Below are 13216 nucleotides of genomic sequence, written 5' to 3'. Positions count from 1 at the left end.
AAATACTAAAAACAGAATAAAATAAAGATTTAAGTGGGGCTCCCATACAACAAACGTGACGGACAGACAGACACACGGACAGACAGACAGACAGACGGACGGACCCTACGGAACCGGAAACCGGTACGGAACCCTAAAAAGGCAATTCGTACTTATACAAGTAGGTACGTCGGGACTTGCAAGGTTAATTATTTACCTACTTTTTGTCTATTTAGTAGAATACATAATTACACGCACATCTTAATTATCACAATGGCGTTACTTGGCATTAATTTAGCTTTCCCATTAATGCCTTAATTGCGATGTTTCTCATTTACCTGACAATGATAAATACCGTAGGGAATATGATGACAAAATGGCCACGATTTTCTTAAGACGAAGATTTACTTTTAGGTAAGTCAGATTGTATGGGTATTTCTTAGAGCGTTTAATAACTGGAGTCGCCTTTAAGAGCTTACCCTCTGCCGAAAAACTTGCACAATTATGCAAACTTTTGTATGGACTGACACTGACATAGCTATTTATTTTGTACGTTACGTACAAATCATATAGAAATGGCAATACATTTGACGTCCCCTCCCCCGCAAAAATCGGCAGACTGTTTGGTACAGAAAATGACAGTTATGACGTCTCCAGTTACTAAATGCTCCAAGGCATATTTACAAGTGAAGATTATTTAGTGATGTGTAGGTAAATTATGTAAATATGTTTCAGTCTTTTGAATTTATAGTTATATTAATTGCGGTAGTCCAAGCCTGAAATGATGCCTTTCACCCGAGTTAAACACTCTACTTTTCATTTCGAATACGAGGAAGGTAAAATAAATGTGTTTTTTAAAAACATGACAAAGTAGTATACATTTTATAGTACCTATATATTATTATTTATATTATGTATATTATTAGGAATTATAATTCTGGAGGGTATATTTCTTTCAATTAACAATTTAGGCAAAAGTATCGTTATTTGTGGAATGAGGACTTAAATATCAGAAGTCAGAATGGAAATTGTATAAAAAATCCATTTAAAATGAAATTTCACTTATCATTTAAAAAATTTAAAAAATATACCTGCAGAGTAAAATGCTGTGCATTAACGTATCATTTTCTGCACACCTTTTAGAACAACAATGACCATCTTTCAGAGCATGAGAAATGATAAATAATTTGCAACTCACCATAATAAACATCGTCCAACTCCTTATACCTCTTGGCATTAACTCCAATCCTCCAACTATATAACAGCACCACTAATATTGATATATTCTGAAACAAAGAAAATGAATATAATTTAATACATATTACATTTTCAAAGAATGTGAGGAAGGAATAACACATTTTTCTGACGCAAAAAGGCAAATACATAAAAGACTTAAAATTAAAAACCGGCCAAAATGCGAGTCGGACTCGCGCACGAAGGGTTCCGCAACATTATGCAAAAAACGGCAAAAGAATCACGTTTGTTGTATGGGAGACATTTAAATATTTATTTTATTCTGCTTCTAGTAATTGTTGTAATAGCGGCAACAGAAATACGTCATCTGTGAAAATTTATATTGTCTAGCTGTCACGGTTCATGAGATACAGCCTAGTGACAGACAGACAGACAGTGGAGTCTTAATAATAGGGTCCCGTTTTTACCCTTTGATACGGAACATTTAAAAAGTGTCCATAATTTAAGTACTTAGTTCAATTAAATTAAATGAACAACATTATAATATAATTACTTTGACTCAGACCAGCATTAAGACGAAACAGGAGCTGAGTTTTAAATATTATAGGTAAATATACCCGTCTCGCTAACGGAAGCGGCACCTAAAAGTAGTGCGATAAGGACAAGGCGAAAAATCCTGCGTAAAAATCTCAAAAATCGAGGTTTCGTACTCCTCTGTTTCCTCCTCCAAAACTTAACCAATCGTAACCAAATTTGGAAATCTAAATGATTATGAAATTATCTGTGTCGGACCGTTTTGCTTTTTTGGCTAATTGATATCAGTTTTGAATGCCACGCCTCTCATTGCGGCATAGTCAATTAGGCCATTTTGGCCATTTTTGAAGGGCTCTACCGCCTTAAAAAACAAAAATATCAAAAAAACAAAACGGTCCGACACAGATATTGACAATATTAATCTGTGTTGAAAAAATCATTGCTCTAGCTTCAAAGACCACGGAGAAAAACGAGGAGTACGTTTGTATGGAGAAATGACCACTCCCGTTGGCTCTTAATATACCAAACTACCGAAATTAAAACTATACAAGTAAAATACCTTTACATAAAATGTTTTTTTACTTCCCCTTAAAGTTACTTAAGAAAATGGTCTTTATTTTCCTCTCCCAGTACGAAACGAGATAGGGGCATCACGTCACTCCGACGTACGAGCGGGATGTCGCTCTAATACGCGCATAGCGTTGTCTCGCTTAAACTTGCGAATCGGACGCAGTGTGCCATGACGCACAAAATCCCTCGAAAGCTGTTCTATCATTGTAGCTTTAAACTTCCTAGACCATCTTTCAGGCAAAGCTACAAAGTTAAGATAAGTTAAGTCTCCTTTGAGATTTTTGTAGTAGATACCTACACTATACAGAATGATTCAAAAGTCGTGATCAGAAATATGTGTTTCTTACTCTATATGTTTAATATAAACACTTGTACGTAAAAATACTCAATAATCTATAAACGTATATTGTTAACTCGTATTAATTAATTAACCCTAGAGTGCTCGCGCTATGAGCATTTTGCCGCCCTCGGCGGAAAAACTGTGATTACTTGAAAACGGTTCGTTTGTCAAGGACATGCGTCCTATTAGCTGTTCCCCCCTGTTCTTTAATTCTCTATTTTCCAAATTTGGAGAAATTTCGTGCATATGGGTGACTGCTGGCGGCTTAGCACGGTCGCGTTTTTATCCCTTGTCACCATGCCTGTCACGTTCTAACAAGTACGTAAGTGCGAAAGGGACGCGCATAGTGATAGACGATAAAAATGGAACCGTGCTGCGCCCACAGGAAGCAAATGTTGCTGCCGCTGTGTCGCGTATGGCGGCAAATTGCTCACCGCGCGACTACTCACGTAAGGGGCTGTCCATAAATTACGTCATCGATTTTTGTCGATCTTTGACCCCCCCCCCCTAAAATCATCCAAAAATCATGCTTCGAATGACCCCGTTTCCTCCTACATCATGCTACCGTCATCCGATGTCCAGACCCCCCCCCCCCCTAATTTGAAATGACGTAATTTATGAATAGCCCCTAAGTAAAATTTGGGGTCCGTTTTTTTTCTTAAGTCAAAATATGAATAGGTTTCACTAAGTTTAATATTGTTTTGATATTAACAAAGTAAAAATAATAGATAATATTATTTAATTTATTCTAATTTATTATTATTTTTTTAAATTACTAAGCACATGTTATTGTGACGGACCTTTTTGAAAGAAATTCTACGAGCTATGTTCATACCACATATAATCAAAAGATCTAACGTAAATACTTTACAGAAACATTTGGGGAACCAAATCTCTTGTTTTGTGTCATCTGAACACCAAAATACACCCTCAGGTAGAGAAGATACATTATTTGCACTATGCTCGTCCAAGGAAAATAGAAGGTCCAACAAGAGCACAATATAAGTGCAAAGTTACTGTGCAACGTACATTGTATACCCATGTAACAGGACTGATTTGCTAAAATGTATATAGAAGATAATCAAAACGTTTAAATTTGTTAAAAATATCAATATTTCTTTTTTTTATGTCAGCTAAGGCAAAGACCGTGTTAAAATTCGAAAAATTTTACCTAAGATTTCCTGATTTTTTTAAATGTACTATTATGTATACAATTATAACATAAGTTACTTTTTCTAACAGTATTTGATTCATTTTATCCCATTAAAATTATTACAACATGATTTAGTTATTATATTAAACAAAAAATCATGTTAATTATAGGCGGCAAAATGCTCCCTATGCGAGCCCTCGCGTTACACGGAGAGGCGCGACTACTCTAGGGTTAATGTTTAAACTTACATAATTATTGACTCTCATTGTTACCCTACTTCACCTACTTGTTAAAAATTAAAAAGCAATAAGATTCTGGCAAAAATTACATTTTGGTACAAGCTTTTATCGCTGACTGTACTTTTTGTACACAGGCAACTAATACTCATCGAGACAATTCTAAAAACCCCAAACACAGTTAGGTTACGTTGTTTTATCACAGAGTTCCTATGACCACCTCCTGTCTCCATCATCAGATCAGCTCGATGTTACCATAATATTGCATTGTCATCCGACTTATGTATGCAAATTTTCATCTTCATCGGAAATCGGGCAGTGGGTCAAATTTAACTACATAGGTAGGCACAATAAAAAGCTTGTAAAAATAGGTCAAAGGAGGTGCGTGGCGCCCATTGTCTCAAAATGAATTACAACCCACAAAAAAAAAAATATGTCTCCCTTGCCGTTTCCCTTGAAATTTACATAAGAATGGTTTTTTGTAACATGCCGTAATGAGAAAGTGCGTTGTCAAAGTCGAGTCAAGAACACTTGAAAGAAACAAGAGTTTTCAGACGGTGATTAGATGTTTATTGTTCAAGTAGGAGTTGCCAGGAGTGTAAGCGGATTACCGTATAGTCCGACAAGAAATTGTAGAAAATTATTGAGGGCGTCACTTTCTACGTAACTGTCACATTTTTGACGTAAAATGGCTACAATTTAGTATGGATTTTTTTAGGTCTATTTTATATAATTTCTATACTTTTTTGTCTCACTATACCTACCTATCGTACCGATGGAATGCAGTTATTTGTTTTACAAGGGGGCCAGTTGTTGTTTTTTTAAACGCTCGTAGTAATATTGATACGAAGCGAAGGATTTGAACCACAAGCGAGTAGAACTTTACGTCTTTCGTATTCGATATCTCTTCGCAACCTAAAACGGGATATAGGAACCCGATTCAAATCAAAGAAAGTAGCAGAAACAATAAAATCCAAATACATTCCTGAGTTTATTGTCGAGACGTGAAGAGCTCTCAAATAAAACGCAATTTGTAGATAGCATCTAAATTAGGCGGGAAACCCTCATGATGAAATTTGGACAGACGAATATCTTATTATGAAAAGTGGGCCGCGTAATAAGCTTAAAGAATATTTAGGTTTTTTGAACATGATAGCAATTTGGGTTGGAGGGCGCGTAAACCCAGCAAATTAGATAGGAATAAAAAATACGACGCGCCGTGCGAAACTTGTGACGGAAGATTTGATGATTGTAACGTTTTTCGTCAATAACTCCTTAATTATACTTCTGATTAAAATTTCGCTGCACAAATCCCTTGGCTCTATCACTAGCTTATTTTACACTAAAATTATACTGCTATGGACTGCAGGGTAATGATATACAATTGAAAATAAATGAAAATTAGACATGCTGTCGTAGTTTTTTTCTATCGAGCCAACTTTATCCTTTTAAGAGTTTGCTTGCAGCCTGCCCTCGAATATATAGTCTAGTTTCTATATGATTTTTTTCATTGCATTTGCTCCTCATTAAAACGTGTAAAAATTAAAAAAAGAATCTGCAATTTTGCGGGAGCCCCCTCTTAAGTATAGTTATTAGGTGGTCGCTCCGTGCATAACTGTGGCGCCACCCTAGTGGGTGTGGGACCTAATTGCTTATTTTGTTCGCACGTCATACAAAAGTTCATATTTTCACCACGACGTGCGCTGATGTGGCATGTATTTCTCCCACCACCAACTTCGCACATAGCCAATATTTTTGATAGAGGGACATGCCAAGATAAAATTGTATTGTGCGCAATGCAACTTACATAATTTGATTTTAACTTTTTATCCTTTAGTTCCTATAGTAGAAATTCTTTGGGTTTTGGGAGGAATTGTGAGTTATGTCTAGCTTAGTCGGTAGAGCATGAGACTCTTAATCTCAGGGTCGTGGGTTCGGGCCCCACGTTGGGCGCCACTTTTTACCAATGTAGCTGATCTCAACTGTTACACTTTTGGTCACTAATCGGCATGACCTACAGGACGATAATAATAATTCAGCCTATATACGTCCCACTGCTGGGCACAGGCCTCCTCTCAAGGGAGAGACAACTACATTTGATTTTATATATTTAATATTTATCGTTATATAAAGGAATCTCAATCTGAATATAATCATAATATTTTAAAATTCTAAATAGGTACGCATCCTCCGTATACAGGGTGATTTCGGGGTCGTGATCCAGAACCACTTTTTCTGACTCTGTAAATGATCCACATTATCATATGGTAGTATTTGATTAAAAGATAATTACTTGAATTATTCTTATTTTTCAAGTAAAATTAATGTTAAGTAATTATGGTCACCCTATGACTTTTGACATACGCTGTATGGAAAGCGACAAGACGTCACATTGAGTAGGGTCCCCAAATTGTATGCAAAAATGTTTTTTCCTACTTGTCATCTGGAAAATAATCATCATTATTGGTGATAAACAATAATTAACAACATCATTAGGCTCATCTTTGGATTCTGTATGATGTCTGGCTCTCTTGCTCCACGACCCCGAAATCACCCTGTATTTCATTTGGCCGTATTTTTCCGTCCAAGTGCGCGGTATGACATACATAATTTCAAATGTATTATCGTTTCATCCTTCTCGTTTATCTCCGTAATTGTTATAATTTATAGCTTTAATTGTTCCTTTATCATTTCAGCGTTCCTTCTCGCTATTCGCGTTATCTCCTGTGCAGGGTTAATTTATTTTATTCAATTAAGGGCCACTTGCGCCATCCCACTAACCCGGGGTTAAGCGGTTAAACCGGTAAACCTGTGTCAAATTGTACTGGTAATCATGGTAACTCCAGGTTTAACCGGTTAACCCCGGGTTAGTGGGATGGTGCAACTGGCGCTAAGAGGAAAGGGGACGGCCGCTTCTCGATACAAACGTAATTCCCATTTTCCTCTCTGGATATTGACATTATGGAAAATATTTTTACATAATTTGATGTATATTGACCATAGCTATGCCCCTACGTTTGACTTTTTTCGATTTGTTTATTATTGTAAAAAATAGGAGCTAAAAACCGATTTCATACAAATTTTAAAATGCTCTTAATTTTTATAATAATCGATAATTCGTAAAAAATCAAACGTCTCCTACATAGCTGTGGTAGATATCAAAAAATTGTGTCAAAATATTTTCAATAATGTTAATATCCAGGGAGGAAATGAGGACTACGACGTTTGTCTGAAAAGGCGATTTCGCGCGGGTCCATCTTCGTCTTAAGATTAGTTATTTTCACTGCGGATTTATTTGACCTCTATTGGAAGTAGGGGCGGTATTCTGATTTTACGATTCGGTAAAGTTATAAAAAAAGTCTTTGTTGAAGTGTACGGAATATTTACATATTTAATTGCAAGTTAATACTTACAATGTACCATCATCACGCTCCGCGATTGTTACGCCGTTTATGGTCCTAGCTAAATTGGTTGTTCTATACTTACGCTATACTATTACGCTATGGAATATCCAAATTAGCTAGAACCCTAAATGGCGTAACAATCACGGAGCGTACGGGTCAAACTTTCAAATAACATTTCTCATTTCTTTTATGCAAATTGACATGTTATTTTTTTTGTTAATTCTATATTATCCTTAGTTCATTAAGTGAATTGTATATATAAATGACAATGTATAACTATTACTGAATAAATGATATGATATGATATGATATGATCCACTTCCCGACTTCCTATGAAGCTGGAATTTGCATACATTTGTAAGTCGGGTTACAATGCAATATTATGGTACTTACCATCGAGCTGATCTGATGGAGACAGGAGGTGGTCATAGGAACTCTGTGTTAAAACAACGAAACCTAATTGTGTTTGGGATTTTTAGAATTGTCTCGATGAGTATTAGTTGCCTGTGGAAAAAAAACAGTCAGTGATAAAACTTGTACCAAAAAGGAAATTTTTGCCAAAAACTTATTTACCACTTAGGCTTAGCAAGCCTTCAAGTTCGTTAAGTGGGCCCGCCTGTTTCGTGTCCGTTTTATAGGTTATCAGGGCTCGTAAAATTGGCACGCCCCGTGGTCATTGTCACAAGTTTTGCGGGAGAGGTCTTTTATTACATATTTACGAGCAGAACGCGCTTAATGAGCTTTCAAGTGGCGCTTTTATTCGTTGTGTATTGGTTGATATTATGAAAAGAAGCTTTTTTTAAACCGTGGTAGATAAAAAGGTAAAAGTAATACTCAAACACGGTTATGCCAAAAGGTGTGTTGTAAGTACATTATGTTGTCTTTCAGAGAGGATTACATAAAAGTGAGTGCGTATGTGTACAAACATTGTACGAGTTAAAATAAAAAAATCACTTATTTTTTGAGGTTTATCAAATTTTTTTTTAATTTTGTCCAATCCTGTTAGGTAGGTACTATTACCTAATGTACAGTCACCTGCAATAATATGCTACTCTTCGAAGGCCGCAAAAATATGTGACGCTCTCCTATGGCTCTACAAATAGACCGTGTCAGATATTTGTGCGGCCTTCGTTGTGTAACATACTATTGCGGGTGACTGTACCCATTTAACAGTAACCTACTTTAAGATTTAAACCATTTGAAACTAACGATATATTAATTTATACATTTACACCTAGGTATAGGTTATGTAACTACAAAATAGAATTTTCAAATTCCTTTGAATTTTCAATTCGCTCAGGTCGGAAGGGAGATGTTTTCCTTAAATACCTAACGCACGGAATGTGATAATAAATGGCCTTTCAGATACGACAATTTAGTAATAACCATCGCTTCACTTGCCTACCTTAATTAATACGTCTAGTTACGTTATCGGCTGCAGGAGACGGGAGAGGAAATTTATGTTTTCCTCATTTGTGGGATACGACAATAATACCTACCTTAGTTGTGTTGTGATTTGTGATATCTGATTGTTCGAATTCTGGGTCATGCTAAATAATATTGTCTTTGGTTACCGCGATAGCTATTCATGAAATAACACTATGGAAACGGATTAGGTGTATTACCCACTTTGGTAACCGGCACTGTGGTGTGGGCAGCCTAAGTACATCATAACTACACCTTATAAAACAAAGCCCCCCACCGCGCCTGTCTGTTTGTGTGTTTGTTCGCGATAAACTCAAAAACTACTGAACGGATTTTCATGCGGTTTTCACCTATCAATAGAGTGATTCTTGAGGAAGGTTTAGGTGTATAATTTGTTAACCCGTGCGAAGCCGGGGGCGGGTCGTTAGTTGTGAATGAAACTAAGATTTAACCCAAATAAACGTAAAGAAATAGCAATTTAGGCAATCCGTCATCAGTCCACAACAAGCTCAAATGAAACTAGTTTTCCGAATGCCCAGTCACGAAAGAGGTGTGAAAAGATTTCTACTAGTTAGAGCATGGACCGTATAGAGTTGAATGGGGTTCTATACGAAACCTCAATTGGTTTCTATTTGACACACCCACAATTTGTCCTACACAAATTTACACTTAATGTCTTTGGATTTGAGAGTGGGATGTGGGTTTTTTGAAGTGAAAACTTCTTTAGCGGCGCTGTGCACTTTTTGCGATGGGGATAAAATATTAAACTCGCGAGAGCGTAAGACGTAACGTCACGTGTCATTAAGTTTTTCTTTATTGATTTAAATGCCATCTGGTGAGTTTCTCTCTAACTGGTATAATATAACTGGAGTACTAACAGCGATCTGCTCAGGGGTTTCAAGTAATGCGACGAAATAACGCTAGATGGCGTTAACCTCAATTATACATAGTGAAAACTTCTTTAGCGGCGCTGTGCAATGTTATTGAGTTTTCACTTCTGCCGGCACTCCCGGAGTGCAACCCGTTGTTTTTTGTGTATGGATGAAATACTGGGTGGCTGAGTTTAAAGACGGCCGCCAGGCGCCAAGAGATGTTCAAAAGAGATGTTTACTGTAATGCTGTGTTACTTATTTGACTAATAAATAAATAAATAAAAACGCTTCATTTAGTTGAAGAGATCGATTAATATATTTCGCTCACGGTGATTACTGATTAATTAACTGCGTATTCAAAATAATAACAATCTCACGAAGGTAATTTACACGTGTTTCTACTATTTGAACTACAATCGCTATTCGAGAAAGCTATTAAATTCAACCATGCGTGTGAATTTCAATTGTTTGCGGAATTGCGTGCTCAGAGATAAAATCAAATAGGTACCGACACAGGTGTATGTATATCTTAATAGAATGATCACATCAAACGAAAACCGTTCACGAGTAAGCTTGGCAACTCTTCGAGTTAAATATAACCAATAATTAAAAAAAAAACAAAAAAAAAAAGCCTTTTGGTTCTTGAATAGTACAATGTCAAACATAAAATTTCTTACAAATACAATTTAATTATTTTCTAATTTAATCAGTTTTTTTTTAGTAAATTTGTGGTCACTTATGTAATGTTATATATTATTACTTATTATTTTTCATCTCTCCTGTTCGGAAGTTCACCTTTCATAGGCTGATAACCGGGTGGAAAATTGCTTTTCCCACCCTAGGGTGGAAAGTATTTTTTTTTTTATTTTTACTTCGAGCAACGGCTAACAGCCATATATGCCATATTATACAGTTAAAATATCTCATATTAGCTTCCGCATGACTGAAATTGGTGCCGTTTACATTTTCATCGGAAAGAAATCTAAAACCATAGACAATCCAATCTTAAATTGGGATGTTTCTGAAACGGCCTTAATGTATACGCGCCTTAAAAAAAAGTGAAACTGAATGAATGAATGTAATGTAATGATAATATTTTAATAAACATTCATTGTCATTTATATTATTAATTTATTAACAAATATTTATGTTTATTTTATACATTTAAATATTAAATACAAGTAGTATTATTTTTATGCACAATAATAAATATTTTGGCAGTAGCAATATTTTTATTTTCATAAAATAGAAAAATAAACTATTTAGGAAAAGGCGGGAATAGGTATTGGTACTAAATAAACTGTTGAGACATTACTTGCTCTGGTTCAAAATTGATCTTTCAAGTGATTCGAGTGACTTAAACATAGAATTATGTAACTCCTGAATCTGTTAAAGAAGAAGCAAAAAGAGTGATTGATAATCTTTTACCTGCATCTTCAAAACAAAGATACCTAAAGGCATACGAGCACTTCATGAAATGGAGAAGCGTTAAAAAAGTGAAGTCGCTGTCAGAAAACGTATTTTTGGCTTCTTTCAGTGAAATGTCTAAATCATTACAACCTTCCACACTTTGGAGCAATTACTCTATGCTTAAATCAGTGATGAATACAAAGCATCAAGTGAACTTGAAAAACTTCATAAATACTTACCAATAATAAACCTACATTTCTCGTGTTTGACTTTCCTCATAGTCGAAATGAAAAGCAGAGTGTTTAACTCGGGTAAAAGTAACCATCTCACCCTCGAACTATTGGCGCTCTCTCTTCGTTCGAGCGCCAAAATATCTCGGGTGAAATGGTTCACTTTCCACCCTTGGTTAACAATCTACTATTTCACTAAATTATAATTATTTAGAGCAAGAACCCCCTCTCAGCCTATAAATATAAATACGTAAAGTAAACATAGTGCACTTAGTACGTGTAGTGTTTTGGTTTTTAAGGGGCCGGTATATGACGTTTTCGATTTAGACCTCACTTTGTAACCATAATTTGTTCAATAAATGTTTGATGATTGCATTAAATTACACGTAAATTTATTCACGAAGAAACCGTGTACCGACTCTTTATGCCATTATATTTTTAATTTGCTGTTATTCTCTACAAATCGACACTAAAAGTATCAAAAAATCAAAATATGGAGTTCCGTTTGAGACAGAAGCAAAACAATTTTGTCTTTGACAGTAATTGAATTATTGTATGATTTTGGAAGCTAGATAATTCAGCTACCAATTTATTATCGATTTATATTTTTACTCACAAAGACAACACAGAAATTCAATCTCAAATGTAAACTTTCGAACAATTTCCATACATTGACGACATCACTCAAGATTCTTCTTCAAGTCAGATGCCCGTTGGGGCTACACCGGAGCACACGTGTACTTCTTCAAATGAAAATGACAGCTTGATTTTCTTGCTTTTGACAATTATATTGACATTAAATCATATACGCACACGAGAAAGCATACCAGTAGATAAAATGTATTTCAAAAAATAGGGTACATAAATATCAGCTCGCGTCTCATTTAAATTTCATTTGCTGTTATTTACGGGTCATTATTGTTGAAAACCGCAGTAAACTATCTTAAAATAATACGATTACAGTCGAATTTAAATATTATCTTCCTTCAAAACTCGCTTAAAATGAAAAAAGTTTAAAGACTCATCTTTACTGATTGGGATCAATTTTTATTATGCTGGTATCATTTTGCGTCATTTTAAAAACGTATTTGACTTCTGTATGTCAATGAATTTTGATGACAACTGTAATCTTGTATTATATTATAGAACTTTTATATTAAAATATTGCCTATTAACAGTCTTGTAACTAGATCTGTAATACCATGGATTGCGACGAATAAATTATTATGATTATGCCGTTCGTTCCGTCTATATGTATAATGCGTGTACGTGCTGTTCTCTGAAAATCTTCAAGAAAAAATAAAGGCTAGACCAGCACTAAGTACTAGCAAGTTTTTGCGGCTTTGGAGACCGAGATGAAGCTTACAGGCCAATAGCGTTGTGGCCTGGTTATGAAAAATGAAAAAAATGAAAAATGTTTATTGTGTTAAACAGTACAATTTGTATACAATTAGACTTGAGTCCTCCTTGTAAGTATATGTATACCTGTATCAGGAGAACCCGCGCTTTATTAATGTATGTACATAATTTTAATTCAGCTTAGGTATGCTATATTTTTATTAATTATTAAATATATTTATTGTTGTTTAATATTAACTATACGATAGTGTGTGTGTGTGCGTGTGTGTGTGTGTTTGTGTGTGTGTGTGTGTGCGTGCGTTTCAGTTTATAAGTAATTCAGTTTCATTATAATTAAGGGATTCTAACCATCTTTTTACAGTAATTTTACATTTAGATAGCGGCAAGTGATAAATTGATAGTTTATTGTTTATAGTATTATACAAGTGAGCAGATTGTGCCGTGTTTTGTCTTTTGGCAAACAAAGAACTTATTGTTATGTATACCTATGTATCGAATGTTTTATAAATT

General features: G+C 35.1%; 1 protein-coding gene across 1 annotated transcript in view; it reads right to left on the bottom strand.

Moving 5' to 3' along the window:
• Nucleotides 1-13216, bottom strand: part of LOC134806438 (uncharacterized) — an 81995-nt gene that overhangs the window by 52405 nt on the left and 16374 nt on the right. The window contains exon 3 of the mRNA XM_063779717.1: nt 1178-1265. Within this exon, the coding sequence (XP_063635787.1) occupies nt 1178-1265 (88 nt within the window). The remainder of the gene's footprint in view (nt 1-1177; nt 1266-13216) is intronic.

This window comes from Cydia splendana, chromosome 3, assembly GCF_910591565.1.
Source record: "Cydia splendana chromosome 3, ilCydSple1.2, whole genome shotgun sequence".
NCBI classification, from domain to species: domain Eukaryota; kingdom Metazoa; phylum Arthropoda; class Insecta; order Lepidoptera; family Tortricidae; genus Cydia; species Cydia splendana.
The sequence above is the reverse complement of the archived record's forward strand: the minus strand, read 5'-3'. Positions and strand labels throughout refer to the sequence as shown.